Source organism: Canis lupus, chromosome 10, assembly GCF_003254725.2.
Source record: "Canis lupus dingo isolate Sandy chromosome 10, ASM325472v2, whole genome shotgun sequence".
NCBI classification, from domain to species: Eukaryota; Metazoa; Chordata; class Mammalia; order Carnivora; family Canidae; genus Canis; species Canis lupus.
Window position 1 is genome coordinate 33,064,294 of NC_064252.1, and position 25,379 is coordinate 33,089,672.

Here is a 25,379-nt window from a genome sequence, read left to right on the forward strand (position 1 = left end):
GAATACCACAGTTTTTCTATTTTTGAAACAAAATGTATTTGGATGATTGGTGCTGATACTAATGGCTGCATTCCTTTTTAACAGTGAATAAGAAAAATCTGCTTTTGTGAAGCTTCTAGTGGAGAGACAAATAAGACAAATAAATAAGACAAATAAGACAGATAAGTCAATAAAATACACATTTTATAGATCTTTTTGTAAGGTAATAAGCATTAGAAAAATACAGCAGAGGGCAGCCTGGGTGGCCCAGTGGTTTAGCGCCGCCTTCAGCCCAGGGCCTGATCCTGGAGACCCAGGATCTAGTCCCACGTCGAGCTCCCTGCATGGAGCCTGCTTCTGCCTCAGCCTGTGTCTCTGCCTCTCTCTCTGTGTCTCTAATAAATAAATAAAAATATTAAAAAAAAAAAGAAAAAGAAAAATACAGCAGAGAAGAGGGTGCACAGAGGAGGGGTATCTATCTAATTGGGGTCATCAGGAAATAGCACTGAGAAGGTGACCTCTGAGGAAGACCAGGAGGTGAAGGAGTGAGTCATGAAGGATGTGAGCATCCCAGGGAGGGGACAGCCAGTGCAAAGATGCTAAGGCAGAAACACGCTTGAGGTGTGAGGAAGCAGTTAAAGAGGAGGGGTAGGAGATAGTGCTGCAGGTACCAGGAGGGGTAGGCAGATCTGTAAGGATTTCCAAGGGAGAGGGAACCCACTGGGGGTTTGAGAAGAGAAGGGAAAAGAGCACTTTCACCGATGAAGAAGACTATATGAGAACAAGTGCAATAGAGTCAGGAGCCTCTTGCAAGTCCCCACGCAAGCAATGGCAGCAGCCTAGATGAGGGTGGCAGATGGAGGGGTGGAAAGGGTTGAGAGCGCTGAAGGTCGACATGATAAGCTAAGGGCCTGGATGTGGGCGTAGAGGAGTCAAGGCTGAAACTGAGGTTTCTAGCTGAGAAACAAGAAGGACGGATTCCTATTCACCGGGTTACTACACACCACACTACACAAGGTTACTACATACTACCAACATACTCCTTTGTATTTTACTCAATCTTCAAATGAGGAGTATAGTACTTTGTTAGAGTCATACCTTTAAGGAATAAAGATTTTGACTGAAAATCAATGTTTACTAAATTATAATAAGAAACTAATGAAGTAGTACATTTTTCATTTGGTAGCAGGAAAACAGAAAAGTACTTTCTTGACTGAAGACCTAAAATAGGTGTATCAAACTCCCTAATTATTTAACAATAAAAGTACAAAAACTCCAGTTTCAGGTAAGTAGTACCACCAGTCACACACAGCAAACAGAAAGCTATATAAATGTTTTCTAATGTATTTCAAGTAGAACAGATGCTTCTAAAAATATTACTATTCTTGAAATATCAACATATTACTATTTCTTGTTTATACTGCATATAAGTTTAGAGACATCCTTATAACACAAAACATATGGAATTCCTGTATAAACAAGAAATCAGATGTCTTCTCTAGAAGAGAGAAATCCATCTTTCCATAGTGTGATCCATTATTTCAATTTTGACAGTTATCAAATTTCAGAATCAGAGAAGCACTTCCTTTCAAAACATATACACTAAGTGTAAAATGAATAGAAAAGATAATTAAGTCTAAAAATTGTTAGCAGTTTTGTGATAATCCTACATTGAGATAAATGATAGGTTATACTTTATAAAAGGATAGTACACTTTTAACAGATCCTACTAATAGGGAACACTACAGAAGAGATGAAATGAAACGGTGATTTCTATAATCAGAACAGGTGTTAATTATGGTTGTTATTATTACTTACTTATTAATTGTATGTTCATAGAGTGCGATGTTACAGTCATTTTCTTCATTCACATCTAAATATTCAACCAGACTCTCATGTAAGAAGTCTTCAAAATTCCTGGGAAAATATTGGTGAAATATACATAATTAATAAATTTTACTGCAATGCTTTATGTGTGATAATGGAGGATACCAGCTTTCATTTATATCCAAAGCACCTTTCTCTCCCAGAAAGTACCATACATTGGGATGCTTGAAACATGTTATTCATGGATCACAGAATGAAGGCAAATCATTGAAACAAAAACATCCATGGTATTTGTCAATCTGGTCACTCACTCCTCTCCCTGTTTTTGTTTGAGAGAGAGAGACAGAGACAGAGAGAAAGTGAGGTGTACTGCACGAGGGGAGCGGCAGAGGGAGAGAGAGAATCTTTTTTTTTTTTTTTAGGGCTTAAACTTTTTTTTTTTAGATTTTTTATTTATTTATTCATAGAGATGCAGAGAGAGAGAGAGGCAGAGACACAGGCAAAGGGAGAAGCAGGCTCCATGCAGAGAGCCTAACATGGGACTCGATCCCGGCTCTCCAGGATCACGCCCTGGGCTGCAGGCGGCGCTAAACCGCTGCGCCACAGGGGCTGCCCGAGAGAGAGAATCTTAACCAGGCTCCCACACCCAGCACAGAGCCTGACACGGGGCTGGATCTCATGACCTTGAGATCAAGACTTGAGCCAAAATCAAGAATTGGATGCTTAACTGACTGAGCCACCAACGTGCCCTAATCTGGTTCCCACTTCTGAAAATATCTTCTATGACTTTTAAGAGCCCCTATGATGAGAGACCCAGCACTGACATTGATATATCCCTGTTACTTCATAGTGTGCTAATTTACACCAACACTCTGTGATCCTCATGATACAAACTGGTAAATATTTTACAAAGTCTACGCAAGTTCACACAGAGAGGAATGGGTTAACAGGCTGATACATTTGGTAGGGAGGAATTAAGAGACTAAAAATGAAAATACTCTTTTCTTAAAAGCTCAGATCAAATAATGTTGTTGCTGATTAAATTATATAAATAAATATTACAGAGTTTGAGAAGTTTTGCTTTTGGTCATTTACCTGTATCCCTGAGCCAGCTCTTCCATATGCTTATTTGTGACTGCAGGCTTCTGTTTCTTAACGATAATGTAGGGTCTGAAATGAAAAAAAAAAAAAAAAAAAAAAAAATCATAGTAGTTCAAAAGAATTAAGTCAGCAAGTAAGTTCACTATAGTGAAATGAGGGAAGCTGGGATATAATCAAACTGATTCCTAGACTGCCTTGAGGACACCAGGTATTCTCTGCATGTGCAAATACATTGGGGCCTCTTTACTCTCTCTCCCATATACAGGCACAGGCACACATGCCAACAATGTTTGTATGTGTGCACATGTATGCACAAACAGGACTTCCTCCAACTATCTTAGGAAATATCTGGTTTTAAATGGAAAGGCAACACAAAAATAATAAGACCTAGAAAGGAAACAAAATCCTTCATGCTTTATTTTTTTAAAAGAGTATAAACGCATCATACCAAAGGCATTTCATAGGATTTCACAGAGGAAATATGGGGCCTGCTCCCCAAGACGCAGGCAGAGAATTGTCATTGAGAATAACAATGTGTCCTGTAGTGAAAGTCTGGTGAACGTCAGCTTCTTTTTGGACAGACATCACAGGGCTACACTGGCAGGTTACCTAAGGCTACATGTTCACAGAGAATAAAGCTTTTTACATTGTGATTTTTAGTGAGATAACGGGTGTTAAGGTAGAGAGAGCTTTCGGTCTCCCCATTCTGGTAGATTAACCTGTAACTGTCAGTGGTGATCTGCTGCTGAGGGCCTCGCCACCACAAGGAAATACGGACACAAAGGATGGCATGCGGCCCCAAGACATCAAGGGCTGTTGCTATTTGGATAAGCGGCTCTTACAGAGAGGAGAGAGCAACCAGCAGACACTTGTGCGCTCTACCCTAAAGTCCAAATAACTATTTGAGGACTAATGAGCACTTTTGAACAGTTAAGAAGAGCTGCACAATTACAAAAAGGGAACACAAGTTGCTGAAAAAATAAACCGAATGAACTTTTCATGGAAATCAACATTACCTCAAAATCTTGGCTTTTTCTTGAGGGAGGCAGAGAGCACTGCTACCTCATTCAAGGGCTACAGCAAGCAGAGGCTACGAGATTCAAAAGTGAGGATAGGGACGGACGTGGGAGCAGGAGATGGCACAGGTCACAGCTACCTCACTCATGTTCTATTTATTCCATAAACTACCTGTACGTCCAGATCTATGTCAGGCCGGTATAAACTGACTTCTAAAAATGAATTTGTTTTTTAGACTATCCCATCATATACTGGATGTAATTAAAGAGAAAAACCCCAAGAAAGAGTAGTAACCTAAGAACTAAGAACACATTACTTTTTTCCCCACCGAACCGAACGGATTATGTTAATAGCTATAGGTAAGCACCTGCTACATGCCTGGCATCTACAAGGCCCTGACCACACTGTCTACCACTTAGTTCTCAGGACAGTCCTAGGGGGTATTATGATTATTTACATTTTTTTCAGCCAAGGAAAGTAATACAATCAGAGCCACGCAAGTTAGTAAGTGAGAAGTCAGGACTCAAACAGGTATGTCATCACCTAGGGTTCTTTGGTTGCAAAGAACAGAAACCAATTCTGGCTAATGTAAGCAAAAATGGAATTTACTAATAAAAATTTTAAAAAAATTTAAAGGAATTTACTGAAAGCATAAGAATTTATAAGGATAAGAATCCAAAAACAAAAAATCAATAAACAAAACAAAACAAAACAAAACATCAAAAAGGTAATATGCCCAGCCTCACAAAGGAAAAGATCCCAAAGCTCCAGAACGGGAGGAATAACATGCAGTCTCTCAACACGTGCTGCTGTCAGGATAAATCAGTTCCAACCACTTATTCTTTGAGTTATTCTATTTGGGATTTGAATTCTCTGAGGAGAGTGTGACTGGCCTAGCTTGGATAACATGTCTGACCTCTGGTTGAGGAGGAGAGGGCACCTGACTGTTCCGAGAAGACTGCCAGTGGGGAGGAGCAGGTCCTAAAGGAAAGTGAGGAGGGTAACTAGAAGGAGAAGCTGGCTACTCGACAGATAAGGGCGGTCTATTCTCCGCTCTAACAGACGTCGAAGCCCAAACTCTTCCCACCACCCCAGCCATTGTCAGCTCACTAACTTAGGCCCTAGCCCTACCTGAGGTCCACAAGGAATGACCACAGTAAAACACACAGAAGCTTACGAGACAAGGTAAGATCCTCACGGATGTCCCTGAATGTTCCCCAAAGACCAGACACCCTGTCCTATTCATCTCTGCCCTGACTTCTTGGCCAGGACCTGAGCATTACAAGCCCTTCAGATGTGCTGAGTGACTAGAAGGCACCTGCTTTCCACAGGGTTTAATGCAACATGCTCATGCCTTCATGTTTTTGTTCCTGACATTCCCTAGCCTTTCTCCTTTCCTCCTTCGTCCAGGGTAACACCATCTCACTCATCCTTTAAAGTTCAGCTCACAGCAGGAGAATACAGTGGGTAAAATCATGACTGTTGGAGTCAAATGAACTATAAGGACTATCAAGTAAAGAACAGACCTGTCACAATCTAGCTTTAAGTAAGTTACTTATATCTTCTTCCTCGTTTGTTAAATGAAAATAGTAATCCACCCGTACACAGCTGAATGTAGTAAAAGCCTTACATGTGGCACATCTACTGAAATCATCAGTAATGGCAGGTAAGCATTATTCCTAGCATGGTGGTTATTAGTAATTACTGCTGCTTTGACCGTGAACAGAGCTCTCTGAGGGCAGAGACTGACCCCCATTAATCTTTGGGTCCTCAGCACCCACATGCATATTCATGAGGGATCTGCTAACTGAAGTCCTCTCAACAATGAAAAAGGTGAAAGTGGATTCAAAAACAAAAACAAGCACATTTCTTTCAGAAGTACACATAAAAACTCTTTTTTAGCAACTTATACCTGCAAAGCCTTCCTCCATCAGAGGAAATATAGACACATCGATCTGTGAGATTTGTTGAGATGGAAACAAATTCATTGATATAGCCTGCTCTTCGCATCAGTCGAAATGTATTCACTAGCTTCTTGTGGTCTCGAATCACACCCAGGATGTTACCTAAGCAGAAAGAATATTTGCTAGAGGAACAAAAAACCAGATCTATTCAATTGGAAATATCCACCCAATAAAGATGAAAAGCAGCAGTGAGCAGTTCATTTGAAAATTCTATTCTTCACACAGGGCAGCCAGTCCACAGGCTGCAGGAAGGCAACACAGCGGAGCAGCTGAGGGTGGCCAAGGACGTGAGTTGAGAGGCAGCCCTACCACATGCAAGTCCAAGTTGCAAAAGTGAGCCTCATTTTCCTCATTGGTCAGCACCATGCTGGGACTATGAATGCGGGGTCCAGACCACCTGGGTTCAAACACTGGTTCTAACACTTCCAAAGGGTTGATGTGAGAACAAAATGAGTTGATCTTCCATCAAACACTTAGAGCTGCTCTGCCCAGCACTGAGTACCGCTATTCTTCTTCAACTGCTCTTCCTGCCATTGTCATCTGCGAAATGAGGAAGGTGGACTTTGTGCCCCAGGGTCCATGTGAGGACTCAGAGGGGCCCTGGATGACAATGCAGACTAAGAGCTCTTTCCGTGCTAGCCACTGGGATTTCCTGAATGAAGTGGCCAGGGAGCAGGCCTGTTTTGCTTCTCACCAGCCCACACGGGGAGGGACTAATGCCCCTGGAATGAGGCGAAAGGGGAGAAGAGCATGGGAGCCAGGTAGTCAGGATGAGCACACACTTGCTGCCAAGGCTCTGGAGGGCTCTGAAGGGGATGAAAGGAGCAACTGAATCATGAACTGAAGAGAGGGACCTCTTGCTACAGGCCACTGACAGTCCATCATCAAGTGGCTGAATATAAGTCAACTTGCTGTCAGGACTGGTCAGTTTTTGCAGTACGTCTCACATATTTAACTTGAACTTAAAGATACTGCGTTGAACTTTATCGCTGTAGATCAGCTGGCAGCTGTCAAAGGGCAGAAGGCAGCTAGCTTCTGCAATGCTACCTTGGGCTCTGACAGCAGGACCTCTAAGACCCTAAGGACCCAGCCAGTGGGATAACAGTTTCTATCACCATTTTTCTACCTTTAAATTAAGGCCCCCTGGACCCAGAATTGAGGTTTATTTGTCCTTAAGCACCTGGATGATATGGCTTCCTTCCACCTCCCCAAGACTAATCAGGCTCAACAGGTCTCCTTGATACACTCACCATTGAGGAAGACGAGAAACACATTTGGATAAGAGAGTTCTTCCCCACATAATAAATTCACATCTTCTACCCCCAGGTTACTGGCTAATTTAACAATGGGTCCATCTTCCATGTCAGTTGTGATGTGCGTCATAAGGGCCAAGTTTTTAACCAAACCACATGCCTAAAAAACAAAAGTCATTTCTAAGAATGGCCATGAGTAATACAAGGTACGGTTTGTGTCTGAAAATAGCTCACTGCTTTGCTGGTGGCAATGCAAAGCAGTACAGTCCTGTGGGGGACAGTCTGGAGATTCAAACAAAAGACTTAAACGTATACACAGAGGAATTTATCCTAAGGTAATAAGCAAGGATACAAACATAGATTTAGCCACAGAAATGCTCAGTAAAGTACTATGTGAAATGGCAAATAAGGATGGCATCATGAATGCTGCCTTAAAAAAAGAAACAGAGGGACACCTGGGTGGCTCAGTGATTGAGCGTCTGCCTTCGGCTCAGGATGTGATCCTGGAGTTCCGGGATCAAGTCCCGCATTGGGCTCCTGCATGGAGCCTGCTTCTCCCTCCCTCTGCCTATGTCTCTGCCTCTCTTCTGTATCTCTCATGAATAAATAAATAAAATCTTAAAAAAAAAAAAAAAAAAAAAGAAACCGATTACGTAAACTGTTATGCCCAGACAATGAAACACCACAGTCATTAACATGACACTGTATAGAAACAGTAAAACAAAATAGTAATAGATGTGGGACCTAAAAATCTACAACTGGCCAGAAATAAGAGAGTCAACAAAGTCAATGCTCAGTACTCTATAAAGCTTGTTGGTCATAGAAGGCAAAGGAAAGACTGAAGAATCGCTCCGGATTAAGAGACTTAAGGAGACGTGGCAACTGGAAGCAATGTGTAATCCCGGGTCAGAAAAAAGATATTGGTGGGATAACTGGCAACATTTGAATAAGGTAAGATTCTATAATCTAGATTATAATCCTGTTATCAATGTGAATTTCACAAGGTTGATAACTGAGCAACGGTCATGTAAGATGTTCATATTTGGGGAATCTAGGTTAGGCACTATAGAAATTCTTTGTACTATTTTTGCAACTTTTGTGTACAACTGAAATTACTTCAAAATGAAAAAGAAATAAAATGTCTTTATATTTTTATACAACCAAAAAAAAATTTAAGGCAAAATATGAACAAGGACATAACACAGGAAGTAGAAAACAAAACACTTGAGATCTGATGTGTAAAGACTGTATCTTTGATTCTTTGAAATTATCTGCTAGTGATGCACAACATAGGTACTTTACTGAGGTTAGCTGAAACAAACTCTGGAAAATTCAGTGTTCCAAAGCCCAAGGGTTATAAATTATGCAACTGTGACAAGCTGCATAAATTCTAGTGTGAATTTCCATATGGTTTAAGATAAATTAAGATAGGAATGATAATTTTCTAAAAATCTTAACTCATATGGACTTCTATTTTCACCTCCCCCAGTCATAACAAATTCCTACACTTTGGAACTTACATGTTTTATACATCGTAACTAACGTATTGATTCATTTAGCAGGTATCTATGGGGTATCTACTATGAATGAAGCTCTGTGCCAGGAGCTTGCGATAGAATGTGAACCTAACAAAGTTCCTTCTTCCAGAAGTTTACAATGAACAGAATCCAGTGAAACCAACAACGGTCAGCATGAGGGAGAAAGGGCCATGATGCAGAAGTGGTGGTGTGTCAGAAGCAAACCTACTTAAGCTGCTTGGTTCTGTGCTCCCTGTTGGCTGCAAGTCTGATGCCCTCTAAGTACACCTAAGGAAAGTAAGGAGTTGCTTTAAAAAAGATCTTTGCAAACAAAGATGAGGGTCTCTTAATTTTCCCTCACATTCTTATCCTGTCTTCACTGCATGGTTTGATTCTTGTGATAAACCAAAGTAAGTAAGAAAACTGGGACTGTATTTCTATCAGGTGAGATACTAAATTGAATGCCTTGTCAGTACTGGTTTTCAAATGGACACTGATGTTGTCCTAACAGGCTGCATCAATTATTTCTCTGCCAGATAAGTGGCTGACCCAAAAAAGGATATGCCCCAGAGAAATGGAGGTAGAAGCAGAACATCACCAACAGGTACTACCTATGACATAGCAGAGACTCCTCGGGTATCTTACCTCTCCTTCAGGAGTGTCCGAGGGACAGAGCATTCCCCACTGAGATGGCTGGAGGGAACGAGGACCACTCACTTTTCTTGTTTTTTCAAACTGAGAGGAGATTCTTGTCATCATGCCCAGGGCAGATATATATGACAAGCGAGACAAGACTTGAGTCACACCCTGGCGGTCCATTTTAAATCTCTTGAGAGACCAATTTCCCTGTAGAGGAGAAAAAAAAGACATAAGACCACTTCTGATCTGTTCATATGTTGCCTGGTACTTTACAGTTACTCTGAGAAGCTCATCACAGGAACTATGTATTTGTGAAATTAGAGCCATAATGTATATTCAGAAATCAAAATACCACAATTAAAATGAAAATTGAGTCAGGTCATTCACTGGTGCTTTCTAGGGGTTTAATGAATATCACCTGTGTCTAGCAACCAGGTCAGAACGCTCTGATATATCAACCTTATCACACTGCAACATTTACTTTCTGAAGAACTGGTAATATCCTGAACAAACCAGTTTAACCAGAGATTTCCACTGGAAGCAATAAGCTCATTAATAGAACACGAGGTAAAAGTAGCTTGTAGCTCAAAGAGTAATTTCATGTTGGAATATGTCATTATTTGGATGTCTTCCAAAATCTGTCTTAATTAGAGGAAAATACACGAATAGAAAATACCAGAAAAATGACTCCAATAGCAGTTATTAGGGATAATGAATAAACTGTTGGCTTCCTAATCAAGGCTAAAAATTGCATATATATATTCACGTGAAGAAATAGTATATATTCTCTGTGACTATCATGTTGATCTTAAAATAGATTCATAGGAAATAAATCTTGAACATTAAATTTAGTTTCTCTTGTACGTACTGAATATATCGTGTTATATTAAATATATTACTTTATAGTTGTATCCAATATACACATTAACTATTCTGAAAGGTAATTTAAAGATGAAGGTTAGGAATGGTTAAATTTTCAATTCATGGCAATGGGACAGGAAAAAACAGTATGACTAGAAAAGTGAAGTTAAAGATGTCAAAGAAATTACTGATTCAATAATCTTTCCGATTCAAAAGAAAAAAATTACATCTGCTAAATGGTGGCTCTTTATTTTTCTTTTGAGAATCTGATGAAAGAGATGTCTGTTCTCTTGGGGAAAATGCAGGTAGGCCCATGAACCAAAATTTCACATTCCACTTCCAGGGAAGACCCATGAATCCCAGGTTAAAAACCCTAACAGGAGAAAAACTGCTAGAGTTTCAGGAGGAGATAGGTAATCTGCTTGAATTAAAATTTGTAACCCTGGGGGCATTCCCAGGGTCACTAAAGTTTAATCATTATTATGGAAGAGCTATCATTGCAGAAACTTGAGTTTTTCGATAATGTGGAAAAGAGTTAAATTCTAGGAAGAAACTATCCTTTACAAAGCGAAGAAACGGAGCAAACATATTTATTCCACTGGTTAAACACATGTTGCTTTTTCGGTTAACTCCTTTTCTGCTCTGAACGGGGTAAGCTCAGTAAACCGATGTCCCGCAAGTAGGCATAAGGATGGTAAATAAATATTCCACACAGAGCTAAAGGAAGGCCACAGCTGCCGGCAAATAGGAAGTAGATGGGGAGTAAAGCCAAGATGTCCAACAAGAGGATTTGTTCTAGTATTCCGTGCAAGTCTAATGAAAGGGAGAGGAGAAACAGACAAGGAGTCTAAAAATGCTCTTCTGAGAAAACTTATGTGTTGAAAATATGCTCCTAATGGTAACAGAGAATTTTAGAAGTTGATCCTGGGGTATACCTGCAACAAGGTCTACTACAAACTTTTTCAACAAGCAGTTTTCTCCAGGCGGTAAAGCAGAGTACTAAGGGGCAAAAGAACTACCTTAAAAAGCTATCATAACCTGAAACTCATGGGTCAGAAAGCAAGAAAAAATAATTCTAACAAACGTGTGTTCAAGTGCTCTTTGGAGGCTTTTCCTCAAACATCTAGGGATCTTGTTTCTGACACGTTTGGGCCACAAGAATATAACAAGCCTACACAGGCACAAAGGTCTGGTTCACCTCCAGTTTGAGGTAGCTGTCCCTTGCAGGAGCTGTTCACACGGACTCATGGGCTAGTTTCTAAAGATGAGCACTGCAGCAAGTCTGCCACTAATTCTTTTCATTGTTAAGGGAATAAACATGTTATACCAAACTATTCTTCTGTTGGGGTGAAATCCCATCTATAAAACCAGTTTTATGTCTGGCATACAAAGCACAACTAGATTTCATCAGATAGACCTATAGTCATGATGCTTTAAGAAAGGGAGCAAAAACCTATCTGATAAGCCTTTATGAACAGCCAGGAGCCCTGCGTACATAGCAGCTGCCCAGGCCTGAATTCATCACTCATGTGAGGCACAGCTGATAGCCCTTTTAGGAATATAAACTTACAATGAAATGAAACATTTTGTATTGTTGTGAACAAAAGCTATCATTAATAAACCTACTCCCACTATGTCAGTTTTATTACAGAAAAAAAATGGGAAGAAGTATCCATTAAAAGAATGCCTATTACCAGTTAAACTAAAAGATTTTCCCTCTATGTAAGAGTTACCGGTTTTTTTTTTACTGCCTGTTAAAACAGGGACTATAATTGGCAATAAAGCTACACAGTATCAAAATTCCTAATGATTAACATTTAAACTGTAGACTGTATTTCAAAGTAGAAAATCTGTGATTTGTTAACATCCTTTAAATATAAATGTATTTTTTAACCTAGATTCCCAAAGTGCTTTGAACTTCCATTTCATGGAATAGATGTGTAACTAAGTCAGGAAACCCTAAACAAATGACTGAAGACTTACTGTAGAAATGGCATTCACCATGCCGTTGGTAATCTGGTCCTGACGCATGTGTTTCACAACATCAAACTGAGCTGCTCTTTGCTTAGGAATCACCTGGTCTGCAATCTTCTTCATTTCAGAATTAAATTTTTTGAATAAATCTTCAAAAAGAAGTGATAAAAGCTAAAAAAAAAAAAAAAAAAAAAAGAGTATATGGTGATGCATTACTCATCTATTTAGTAAACTTTAGGTCTCTATTAAACTGTTTTTTAAAAAAAGATGAAGAAACTGCTTAACAACGAAGAAATATTCAAAAATTCAATTTGATAAATATGCATTTTTCTATGTGTTTATCACTATACTAGGCACTGGCAATAAAAGCAAAAACAGTGACATAATTTCTGTACTAATTTAGACCAGTCACGTCCAGACTTTTAGATGTTACTGTCCAGAGACCTATGTTTTAATTTTATAGATAAAGATAATTAAAATCCCAAAAAGGGGGTGGTGGAGAAGAATTACCATTAAAAAGTCTGACAACTTGGATGATACAGTGCTGTTTGGACCTCTCCTATATCTCTGGTAAAAATGTAAATTGGTACCACTACTAGGAGGACAGTTTGCCATTAATCTCATCTTCCCTATGCCCCCTCAGTTCCTCCCCTAGGTACATCTCCACAGCAGTGCTTCTCAAACATCAGCATGCGTGGTAAAAATGCTCAAGGATTGTTAAAATGCAAATTGCTGGCCCCATCCCTACAGTTTCTAATTCAACAGGTCCAATAATTTGCATTTCTAACAAGTTCCCAGGAGATGTCAGAGCTGCTGGTGGGGGAAAGGCACCTTGAAAATCACTGCCCTACAGAAATGGGCATCCCTAGACAGATACAAGATGTTCACAGCAGCATTATTTGTACGAACTAAAACCTGAAAGCCATACAAATAATATTTAGTTAGACAAATTGTGGCATATTCGAAATAATGGAACACTATAAAGCAATGAAAATGAACAAAAAAACGCACAAAATCATGGCTGGATCTTAAAAGCATAATATTGAGTGAAAGAAGCCACATACAAAAGAATATGTATGGTATGATTCCACTGACACAAGGTTCAAAATCAGCAAAACTGAACTATAATTTGATGGCAAAACTCTACAGAAAAATCAAGGATATGAATATCATAAAAATCAGGCTGGGGGAGGATTTTGATCAGGTAGGAGCATGTTGTGGGCAAGGGATGACTTCTATTTTTTTTTTTTAAAGTCTCCCATCCGTTTTTTTTTTTTTTTTAAGATTTTATTTATTTATTCATGATAGTCACAGAGAGAGAGAGAGAGAGAGAGGCAGAGACACAGGCGGAGGGAGAAGCAGGCTCCATGGAGGGAGCCCGACGTGGGATTCAATCCTGGGTCTCCAGGATCGCGCCCCGGGCCAAAGGCAGGCACCAAACCACTGCGCCACCCAGGGATCCCCAAGGGATGACTTCTAAACTGTTCAAATGATTTTTTTTTCTCAATCTGAGTGCTATGTACAAAGGTATCTGTTTTATTACAATTTGTTAAGCTAAAATGTACGTTTCATGAACTTTTTTGTACGTAATATTTCTTAATAAAAAGGTTATATAATACAATATCCACCAATTACTCTAACATCATCTCATTTCAAAATGACATTTTAAGGCAGAGCAAATAATCTCAGAAGAAAAACAAGAAGTAAATACAATTTGCTCCATAAAACCCTTACCATCCATACTTATTCATCCCTCTCCAGACCAGTGAAAACTGGCCCATGGACAATACCAATCCTCAGACTAGTGGTCTGGGCACAAGTCTACATAAGCAGAGAATGATATAAAGGCAACAGAGACCAAAGTAAAGTCTGAAACAAGACAGCTCAGCCTATGCTAGGAAAAAAAAAATTAAAGTGTTTAAGTCCTCATCCTAAGATTATTGGAAAACAACATTAATGAATGATTTCATGAAACAGATGAATACCAGAGATGGAAGGAAGGCTAGGATTTGGAGGGAGTGGAGAGCTTATGAATGATTTGCAAATTCCACATCCAGTAGGAAGGAGAAAGCCAGAAGACAACATCCCTTCCACTCTAATAAAAAAAGATAAATCGGCTACAAAATCATGTATTTCTGGAGTCCAGCAGAGAGGTAAGGTTGCAAGGCACCCAGGTGAACAGAATACAAATGGTGACAGTCTGTCCAGAGAGAGATGGGACATATGACAAAGATGATGATGTCTGCCCCAGAAGAATCAGACAAAATTTTAAGGACTTCTTAAATGCCAAATGTGAGCTACTATGGAAGCTTAGAATCATTTGGAGCCTCAGACACAAGAGGATTTGCACTCACAAGTTCTTTTCCATGGAGTGCTCACAAAAGACTGGAGTAAATAAAACAAAAGACCTGAGAAAGATGCCTTCGTTGGAACAAGCAACAAAACCCTATTTCCTTGGACTTTTGCTCATATGAAACAAAATCTTTAAGTTGCCAGAGAAGCATCAGGAAACCCTCCTGCCAATATAGTTCCAGGGAAAGGTGACCTGCACTGAGAAGGGATAGAAGAAGCCTTCTGTCCTTGAGGGTGGAAAGGAAAGTCCCCCTGCTCCCACCATTAAGCCCTGCATCCAGTAATAAGAACAGCAAGTCTACCGCTGGAGGAAGGCCAGTTAACCCTTTGGCCACCAATTCCAGGAAAAGATACCAGGCCAGATGGAAGAGGACCAGAAGCCAAACTGCAACTTTCCCTGAGAGGAGCAGGAAACAGTCCTGGGTCAAGGATCCTGCACTGGTACATAGCAAAAGCTGCATACCACAGGAAAGGGCAGGAAACTGAAAGCTTCACTTTATAAAATTGAGGAATAGGACAGATTGCCCATTTTTACCACTTCTATTCAACATGGGATTGGGGGTACCATTCAGGGAACTAGGGGCAAGAAAAAGAAAATATATAAATGTTGGAAGGGAAGAAGTAAAACTGCCATTACTTGCAAATAACATGTATGTCCACGTAAGAAATCTCAGAGTCTTTAAAAAAACAAAACAGAACCTACTAGAACCAATTAAGTTCAGCAAGCCTGCAAGATACAAGGTTAGTATACAAAAAGAAACTGTATTTAAATTTTATTAAAAGATTTATTTGAGAGAGAGAAAGAGAAAGAGGGAGAGCATGAGCAGGGAGTGGGACAGAGGGAGAAGGAAAGAGAGAATCTTAAGCAGACTCCAGCTGAGCACTGAGCCCAATGCGGGCTTCAGTCTCACGAGTCTGAGATGATCTGAGCAGAAACCAAGAGTCAGATGCTTAACTGACTGAGCTGCCCAGGTGCCCCTAAAAGAAACTGTATTTAAAACATTACTGAGAGACATTAAAGAGAATCTCAGTAGTAGAGATATACTATGTTCACAGATTTGAAGACTCAGTATTACTTAGATGTCAATTCTCCCCAAATTATTCTATAAATTCAATCAAAATATCAATCAGAAACTAGCATCCCTTTTTTAAAAAAAATGGAAATGGTAATACTAACATTTAAGTAAAAATGTTAAAAAAATAAAAATAATAAGTAAAAATGTTAAACTCCTAAGTTTATGATGATAGAAAGGAAAAAAAAAAAAAACCCTTCATCTGTGGAAGAAATGAGATAGCTAAATCAATAGTCTATAACCTGGTTTAAAAAAATCTAGCAAGCATTTACCCTGCCTTTCCCATATAAATTGTCTCGGTAACCAGAGATGATAATGAAAAATATTCTTTATTGAAAAAACTCCAGCTTAAAAAAAAAAAAAAAAAGCAGAAAGAGTAGAGTATGACTATTTTGCATGCCCTAATCAGGGTAATGGAATGATCACCATCAGCTGTTAAATAAAACCATCAGGAGAAAAGCTGATAGGGAACTTTAAAACAGATCAATCAGGGCCCAAACACCTAAACCCAGTGACCAATTACAATGGCACAAAGTGTAGATACAACCAGTCATATTCTTCCTGATAGGATACAACAGCAAACTGTATAGTGCAACCCACAAAGCATACTAGCCAAAAAAGAAAAGAGAGAGAGAGAGAATTTGAATATGATCTAGCCTCTGAATTTAACTCCTGGTTTACAAGAAATTTAGAGAAGAGAAAAATAGAGAGGAAAAAAAATATATATATAGAAAGACATCATGAGTATATCATTAGCAAAACCCAAACTTACAAAAAAAAACCTCTTTAAATCAATAAGGAAAATGCAAATTAATACCATAAGGAGATGCTACTTCACACCCACTAGACAAAAGTTTTTAAAGTTTGATACTAAGACATAGGATGGAGATCATGAGGAACTCATAAACAGTCAACATACAAGTATTTGGGAAACTAGTCTGATAGTCTCCAGTTAAACTGAAGATTTAACTTGACTCCAGGACTAAGCATTCCTATTTGTAGAAATTCTTGCACTAGAAAATATAAATGTTAATAATTTTTAAAAAGGGAAATCATAAAGAGAAATGATTGGTAGAATGGATAAAGTGTTATTTATCATATATATCTTATATATCACATCATATTCCATATATACAATAGAATATAATACAAAACTGGAAGTATAGTGACATGCAACAAAATAAATATTAAATATAATGCTGAGTGACAAAAAATGTTGCAAAAAATGAATAAATTATGAACCTTTTTTTTAAGTATTTTTATTTATTTGAGAGAGTGAGAGTGTGAGAGAGTAAGCATGAGCGGGGTCAGGGTCAGAGGGAGAAGCAGACCCCTCGCTGAGCAGGGACCCTGATATGGGGCTTGATCCTGGGACTCCAAGACCATGACCTGAGCCAAAGGCAGATGTTTATTAACCAACTAAGCCAGGCACCCCAGTATGAATCTATTTTTACAAAACCCAAAAATAAGCAAAAAAACTTATATGTAATAAAATATTTAAAAATTTTTAAATTTTAGGGATCCCTGGGTGGCGCAGCTGTTTGGTGCCTGCCTTTGGCCCAGGGCGCGATCCTGGAGACCCGGGATCGAGTCCCACTTCGGGCTCCCGGTGCGTGGAGCCTGCTTCTCCCTCTGCCTGTGTCTCTGCCTCTCTCTCTCTCTCTCTCTCTATCATAAATAAATAAAAATTTTAAAAAAATTTTTAAATTTTAAAGAAATTTCTGTTTGACCCTTGAACTACACATTGAGAGGTGTGGCGCAAGTCCTCCCACTAGCCCAAATGTGGGTAGAAGTTATAACTGCTTCTTCCAATATAGTAGAAATAAATGAAACTGAAGCCTAGCTCATTAAGGTGACATGGGTTCTGTCTCATTGATGGGAAACATTCGTCTGGAGCTCTGAGCCACAGCCCTGGTCAGGTCCTAGCCAAGACCAGCCTTCCAGCCCTCCCCACAGCCATTTGTAGAATACTACCAACTGACCTCCAACACCATGTAAAACAGAAGAATCAAACAGCCAAATCCTGCTTGAACTCCTGACCCATAAAGCTGTAAGTTATAAAGTAATGGTTGTTGTTTTAAGCCACCGTTTTGGGATACCATGCCACATAGCAAGAGATAACCAGTCATTTATATAAAGTTCTTAAAACTAGGGCAGCCCGGATGGCTCAGCAGGTTAGCACTGCCTTCAGCCTGGGGTGTGATCCTGGAGACCTGGGATCGAGTCCCGCGTCAGGTTCCCTGCATGGAGTCTGCTTCTCCCTCTGCCTGTGTCTCTGCCTCTCTCTCTGCGTCTCTCATGAATAAATAAATAAAATCTTAAAAAAAAAAAAAAGTTCTTAGGTGTCTTGAGACACCTAAGTAGGTGTCTCACTACTAATAAATAGCAAGTACACTTCTTCAATATTAAAATATAATGGATATTACAAGTACTTCAGTTCCTCTGTAAAATTAATTACATTAGTTTTTTGTCCCTTTGTAGGCCTTTTTTTTCCTTTAAAAGAAAAAGCCTTGACATATTTGTAATGTACGTTACCTAACAAAACATTAAAGTATTATCACTGAGGTGTTACATACCACATCATTTACTTACAAGGAAATTCTGAACCTCAGTAAGCTAAAGATATTCCAAGTTCCAAACAGACTATATTCTTGAATGTTTATAAACCCATAGGTAGTTTTTGGATTCATAATGAAGATATTCAAAACAAATGAGTCTTCTCAAGCTACTTACTACCAAAGTGAGATTTCCAAAGTGGAATGTGATTTTAAGTTAGACACGTCTTTCTACTAAAATTCACTCTGCAGATAGGAAAACCCGGATCTTAAATTTGACTATACCATGTCAGAAGTGTTCTAAAAAAGAAAACTTCCTCCTCTGAGAGCTTAATCCTTTCTTCCACGCAGACCCTGCAGTTCACTCATGGAAAGAAAAGGATGTGGGAATGGGAGCAGGTGCAGAGGGGTGAGTGGGATGAAGAAGCCCATTGCAGCAACTTCCTGTGGAAACTGGCAAAAGGAACTTGAATAAAGCGTCTTGAACAGAAGTAAATGCCCTTAACCTAAATCACAGAAGCTCAGCTCTATTTTAATTAGCCCTTTACACTTAGACTTCTGTGTCTCAAGTTATGACAAAGATTTTCTGGATTCCAGCTGAACTTGTCTCCCCCTTCACCTCCCCCCGCCCCCCCTCCCCGATTCACACGCAAGGAAATGCCTCTCACATTAAAGAAGTAAAACGTAGGAGTACGCTCGACGCAACTACTGCCTCATTAAATTTCCGCACCTCTAGATGTTCGGTTTAAGAGAAACTGCATTCTCCTGTTCACAGGGCAGTGAGAAACTATAGGGCCACATCGTATAATAAGTCACATTATTTAGGTCAAGAGTAAAATGATTAAAAGCGATGAAGCGCTGGTGATAATATTCAACACCTTTCGTTGCTAGTATGAGGCCTTCCAGCCTGCTTACAACAGGAACACTAAAGAGCAAATTATATTTAAGGGAAAAAATGCTGACAGCTCATCAATTGATTTGCAATGAAAATGCTAAAAAAATTAATAAAGAAGTTAAGCTGCTGAAATACAGTTTCACCAATTAGCTTAATGTCAGAGAATTCTAATTAGGCGTCTTGAGATTGCTATTTAGTGTTAAGCCTTCATTGTGCCAAATTCTCCTTTTCACACAAACTGGTTGCAAAATTAAAGACATTAGGCAGCCTTAATTACATTATCAGAACAGCTGGGATTAGGCAATCTCTGAAGTCAAGACGGCATTCTTTTGTCACAGGGTGGAAATCCCTGGCTTTCCAGGGTGCCGGATTTTTGGTGCCGTTCCATATCTCACCCATACAAAGCAAGCTGCATTAGAAACAAAAAATTTGCAGACAAAGAATAGAGTAATGCTCAGCAAATAATGAACACATTACCGAAAAAGAAAAGGTAGGTGAAAAGATTAAGCCTGAAATCGGTAGGTTTTGCTAACACCTCTACTGGCGGCTGGCCTGCCAGCCCTCTGGTGGCAGGAAGACTGAGGAAAAGCTCTGTGAACCCACTTGGCCAGTGGATGCAGCTCTGTTATCTAAAGCTGAAGCACATTTATACTCCCCCGTCCCATGGGGTGTGAAATTAGCAGCTATTGTTTTTACACATTTTTGCCAACACAATGCCTTTTATGTCCTTACATTGTTTATAAAGCAATGTTTTCTTGCACATGGGAACCCTCTTTTTAATTCTAATTTTTTAAGCAACAGGATAGTCTCTCCTCTCCTGACTCCATTCCTTATTCCTCTAAACAATCAACATTTTTTAATGAACTCATTTAATACCATGATTTCTTCCCATTAAGAAACTAAAAATTAGGATTGATAGTGGTGGGGATACCTGTAATACCCTGAACAGAGGTCAATCTGAAAGTGGCAGAAAACTCGCCTGCTAACATTACCTAGTAACCACACAAAACTTCTCCAGTAGTCTAGACACTAGCCCTTTTCTAAAACCCAAAATTGCTATCATTTTTTAATCCTAGTTTTAAAATTTTAGTTGTAGTATCTGTTATGCTAGCCACCATCATGTGTCATCTAGAATATTGCCACAGCCTCCTAACTGCTCATTTCCTGGCCTGTTTGTCTCCAAATCTGATCAACTGAAAATCAGATAGCGTTACTTCCCTGGTTGAAACTCTCCAATGGTTGTCCACTATGTGGAAAACTGAATCCAAACCCCTTCTTTGGCCCACAGGCTGTTCTCCAAGTCCTCCCCATCCCCACACCTCATTCAGGTCAGCCCAGTGATCCTCCTCCAGCTCCCCATTGCTGGAACTCTGTGGGGATGGATGCGCTCACAAGGGTCTCTTGCTGGAACATGGTTCCTGAGGTTGCAAGAGACTGGCTTCTCTTCACTCAAGTCTCAGCAGGAATGTCTGAGGGCTCAGCTTAAAATACATCACTTTTTTCAAAGAGATCTTTCTTGATCTTACCTCACTAAGGTAACATCCTTCCCTCCACCAACACGCCAGCTCTCGAACATTAACCTTTTTGGGGAGTTTTCTTTAAATACCTAGGACTATTTAATACTATCTCATTTCTTTCCTGTTCACTTGTTCACTGTCTCTCTCCCCTCCACCAACTTGTGAGAGCAGGTGCCTCACAGTGTGTCACTCACCCAGACATCCTCTGGTGCCTAGTAACTTTGCATGTGGATCCAAGAGAGAAATATAAGCGATTCCTGTCCTCGATGAGCTTACTGGCTAAGGGGGAAAGAAACTTGCAGGTAAAGAATTATATACACTTCAGCATGTAAAAAAACCTAAACAAGTGCCACTGGCACATCTGAAAGACAGATCAACTAACATCTCCTAGGATTCATGGAAGGTTTCAAAGAGGATAACTCAAAGAATGAAGGATGGGCGGGAGCACCTCACTAGGGAGGGGGCAGAGGGAAACAAGGGAGCAACTTAGGCAGAAGGCATGAGTCAAAGGCATGGTAGGATGAACAAGCATCAGGGTATGCTTGGGAAGATGTAAGTGGCCTGCCCTGGCAAGAGGCAGGGCTAGAAAGGTGTACTGGCGCCAACATCATCAGGGATCCCGCAAGCCCTGCTAAGAGTCTACACTTTGTTCTATAGAGTGAACTTTTATGAATTCCACAGAGGAGCTGGAGGAAAAGGGAAAGTGGGCAGAGAAATAAGCCCTAGGACTGCATGTCAGGCAGCGAGGCTCGTCTTTTACTTGTTTTAATATGAGGATTGCAAGTAAGCATTCATGCTTTGAAAAACCTTGAAGCCCACATCTGAAGTTCAGGCCTGCTGACATAAAGTAATTAAATCACCTGTCCTGCCAACTCCAATCGCTTGTTACCATAATAGTCTCGGTCATCCACTTTATTATCTCCTTGGGCCAGAATTACTCTTCGCACCATCACTGCAGTGTAGATACACTTCGCTCGGAAATTGAATTCTTTAACCTGTAATTAATTCAGGAGTTAGAGAAAATTTCTGAGGCAATGCACATTAGCCACTATCAACTCCTTCCTTCCCTATACATTTCATGTATATATTCCTCCACTCTTCCAAAGAGGTGGCACCCACTAACCCTGCTTGGGCTGGTCTGGGAACTCAGAGTTGTCACTTCCTTTCTCTGGGTCACTAGGCACCATGGCAAAAGGGCCAGGACACTCTACCAGGGACAGAGAGGCTGCTTAGAAAAGCACTGGGGAGCCAGAGACACTCACTGTTGCTATTTGACTTTTAAATGGTCTTTCCAGTCATTCAGAGGAGTTTAAAATTCCTTTGAGTCCCAGCTTTAGTATTAAGAATTTTCTAATTCTTTGAATTAGCTCAAAACACATACAAATGGCAGCCAAAGGGCAGAATCAGATTTCTGTATATTTTTTAGCCAGCAAGGTGTTTTAAAATGAGAAATTCCTGTTTAGGTGGTCAGTCTCCACTTCTATAGATCCTTCAACTGTCCTTTATGATCAGCTCCTGACAGTAGAGTCTGCAACCCCTGAATTAGATCGTTCATGAACAACAGACATGTAACTCATTATAAACCAGACTATTTGGTGAGCAAGATTGTTTAACAAGTAATTCTATTGCTTAGAAGAATAATATCATATTAGAGAGGAATGATAGCTCTTGCCCACATCCCACATGGCCAATCTCTGTTTAACGAAAATGAATAAAAAGTAAGTACAACTGACCTTTGAACAACATGGGTTAGGGGCACCGACCCATCGCTATGTCAAAAATCTGTGTATACTTTTAATTCCTCCAAAACTTAACCACTAATAGCCTACTGTTGACCAAAAATCTTATGATAACATAAACAGCCAAGAACACATATTTTTGATTGTTATATAATATATTCTTCTAATAAAGTAAGCTACAAAAAAGAGTTCTCAAGAAAATCATAAGAGAAAATACATTTACAGTACTATACTTACTGAAAGAAAAAACAAATTAAGTGGATCCACACAGTTCAAACCTGTATTATTCGAGGGTCAACTGTTCTAGGGTCTGAAGACAGATTCTAGTTCTCTCTCTGACCAGTAACCAGCTGGGTGACAAGATAAACCATCCAGCTTGTCTGGACCTGAGCATCTTCACTCTAAGTAAAGGAGGCTGGACAATGTGAACTTGAACATTCAAGGTCTAAGAGATGAACCATCCAATATTTTAAAAAGTCTGTGGTGGCACAACAGTGAGAATGCACTCAGGGCTGTACACTTAAGAATGGTAAATTTTATGTTATGTATTTTACAATAAAAGAGAGTATATGAGCAAGGCACTGTAAGCCTGTTTCATTTAAAAAAATCTAACACCATCTCTGTCCTTCAAAACCATGAAATCTAGTAGCAGCACTAACATATATATGAATATAAGAAACTATAATTTTAGATTGAAACCAGGACCCATGAGAGAATAAACATGATGCCAATGATAGTAGACAGCTAACATTCCTGAAGTACAAACAAACTACTGATAATGGAAGATTATTTCCATGGTGCAGTCCAGTCTGTTCAGAGTCCATCTTTTCTTATGGAACTAAATGTTAAATAATGTAAACCTGTATTCAAAATTCTTTAACAGACGGGCCCCCCCTTGACCACAGTTCACAGCTGTGCAGCTGCCACTCACTGGCACGTGTGTGAGGATGGTAGAAGCCAGGAGCTCTCTTGCCTCTTCTATCTTCGTCTTCTTTGGTCCACCGCCCCACATCCTTTGCCTCCTTACTTTGTTCCCTATATATTTTAATGCCTATAAAAACAGAATATAATAATGCTTGAATGACACCCATTGCAGGGAATTTTTTAAAGATTTTATTCATTTACTTATGAGAGACACAGAAAGAGAGGCAGAGACACAGGCAGAGGGAGAAGCAGGCTCCCTACAGGGAGCCTGATGTGGGACTTGATCCCAGGACTCCAGGATCACGACCTGAGCTGAAGGCAGATGTTCAACCACTGAGCCACCCAGGTGTCCCCATTGCAGGGAATTTATTAAACACCTACCCATACAAAACACTATAAACAGAAAGATGAGGATCTTGGCTATGGAGATTGCTGCATGAGGCTTAGTCAAAAATCAACATTTATCATAAATCAATAACAAAGTAGCATTATATGCTGTCCAATAAACTTGTTTCCTTTCTATAATTTGCTTTCTTACTACAAAATTGATACCTGATCACTTTACATATATGAAGCAGCCAGCAATCCTCTACCCAAAGAGAACTACAGTCCTCAGTTAACATTCTAGAGCTGTACTTTTCTTCCCTTAAAAAGGAATCATACCATATAAAGATCCTGAGAGCTGCAAAGCACTGCTAAAAGAAAATAAAACCTAAGTAAATCAAGGACTATGCTGGTTTCATGGACTGGAAGGTTTAATAGTGTTAAGATGGCTTACTGTTAAAATTCTCTCTGAACTGACCATAGATACATCATAATTATTCCTGGCAGTTTTTAAAAAACAAAAATCAGTTGATTCTAAAATTGACATGCAAATGCAAAGGACCTGGAATAGCTGAAATACTTTTGAAAAGGAAAAGTTGGAAGATTTTACATTACCTGCTTTCAATTAGAAAGCTATGGTAATTAAGACAGTGTGAGACTGGCATAAGGGCAGACAAATAGATGGAACAAAGTATGTCCAGAAATAAACTCATGCTTTTAAGATCAGATGATTTTTGGCAAAAGCCGCCAAAACAGTTCAACAGGCAAGGGAAAAATCTTTTCAACAAATGTTGAAATACCAACATATCTACACAGTAAAAAATTAACTTTGACCCCTACCTCACACCAAATAAAAAATCCGTCTAAATGGATTTGAGACATAAACATAAAAACTAAAACTTTTATAAAGCTTCTAGGAAAGAACACAGAAGACTATATTCTTGCCCTTGTGGTAGGCAAAATTTCTTTACACAGGACACAGAAATCAACAACCATAAGACAAACAAACAAAAAAACCCTCCTGACAATCAGATTTTATCAAAATTAACACTGCTCATCAAAAGATACTGTTATGATAATGAATAGGGAAGCAATGGACAGAGAAAAAATAGTTACAATACATAAATCTGACAAGGGATTTATACCCAGCATACTTTTTTAAAAAAAGAACTCTGAAATTCAATACTAAAAAGACAAACAGGGATCCCTGGGTGGCGCAGCGGTTTGGCGCCTGCCTTTGGCCCAGGGCGTGATCCTGGAGACCCGGGATCGAATCCCACATCGGGCTCCCGGTGCATGGAGCCTGCTTCTCCCTCTGCCTATGTCTCTGCCTCTCTCTCTCTGTGACTATCATAAATAAATAAAAAAAAAAAAAAAAAAAAAAAAAAAAGACAAACAACTCAGTGAGGAAAATGGCAAAAGATTTGGACACTTTACAAAGAAGGTCAGCAAGTCCAAGAAAAGTGTCCAATATCATTAATTATCAGGGAAATGTATGTTAAAACCTTAATGGTATAGACACCATCCAACACCTAGTAGAATGTCTAAAATTAAAAAGACTGGTAAGACCAAATGTTGGTGAGGACATGAAGCAATGAGAACTCTCATGCACTGGGATGGAACTGCAAAATGGTACAATTACTCTGGGGAAAGGTTTGGCAGTTCCAAACTTATAAAGGGATCCCTGGGTGGCGCAGCGGTTTGGCGCCTGCCTTTGGCCCAGGGCGCGATCCTGGAGACCCGGGATCGAATCCCACATCGGGCTCCCGGTGCATGGAGCCTGCTTCTCCCTCTGCCTGTGTCTCTGCCTTTCTCTCTCTCTCTGTGACTATCATAAATAAATAAAAATTAAAAAAAAAAAAGAGAAA

General features: G+C 39.6%; 1 protein-coding gene across 4 annotated transcripts in view; it reads right to left on the minus strand.

Moving 5' to 3' along the window:
- POLR3B (RNA polymerase III subunit B) overlaps positions 1-25,379 on the minus strand; it is a 107,563-nt gene that overhangs the window by 50,494 nt on the left and 31,690 nt on the right. For 3 of the 4 annotated variants that reach the window (XM_025461969.3, XM_025461987.3, XM_025461994.3), the window contains exons 11-18: positions 23,195-23,314; positions 21,385-21,519; positions 12,142-12,303; positions 9,304-9,504; positions 7,139-7,301; positions 5,837-5,990; positions 2,902-2,976; positions 1,798-1,896 (exon numbers count right to left, since the gene is read on the minus strand). In XM_025461969.3, the coding sequence (XP_025317754.1) occupies positions 1,798-1,896; positions 2,902-2,976; positions 5,837-5,990; positions 7,139-7,301; positions 9,304-9,504; positions 12,142-12,303; positions 21,385-21,519; positions 23,195-23,314 (1,109 nt within the window). The remainder of the gene's footprint in view (positions 1-1,797; positions 1,897-2,901; positions 2,977-5,836; positions 5,991-7,138; positions 7,302-9,303; positions 9,505-12,141; positions 12,304-21,384; positions 21,520-23,194; positions 23,315-25,379) is intronic. The other variant, XM_025461979.3, reaches the window with a different exon arrangement.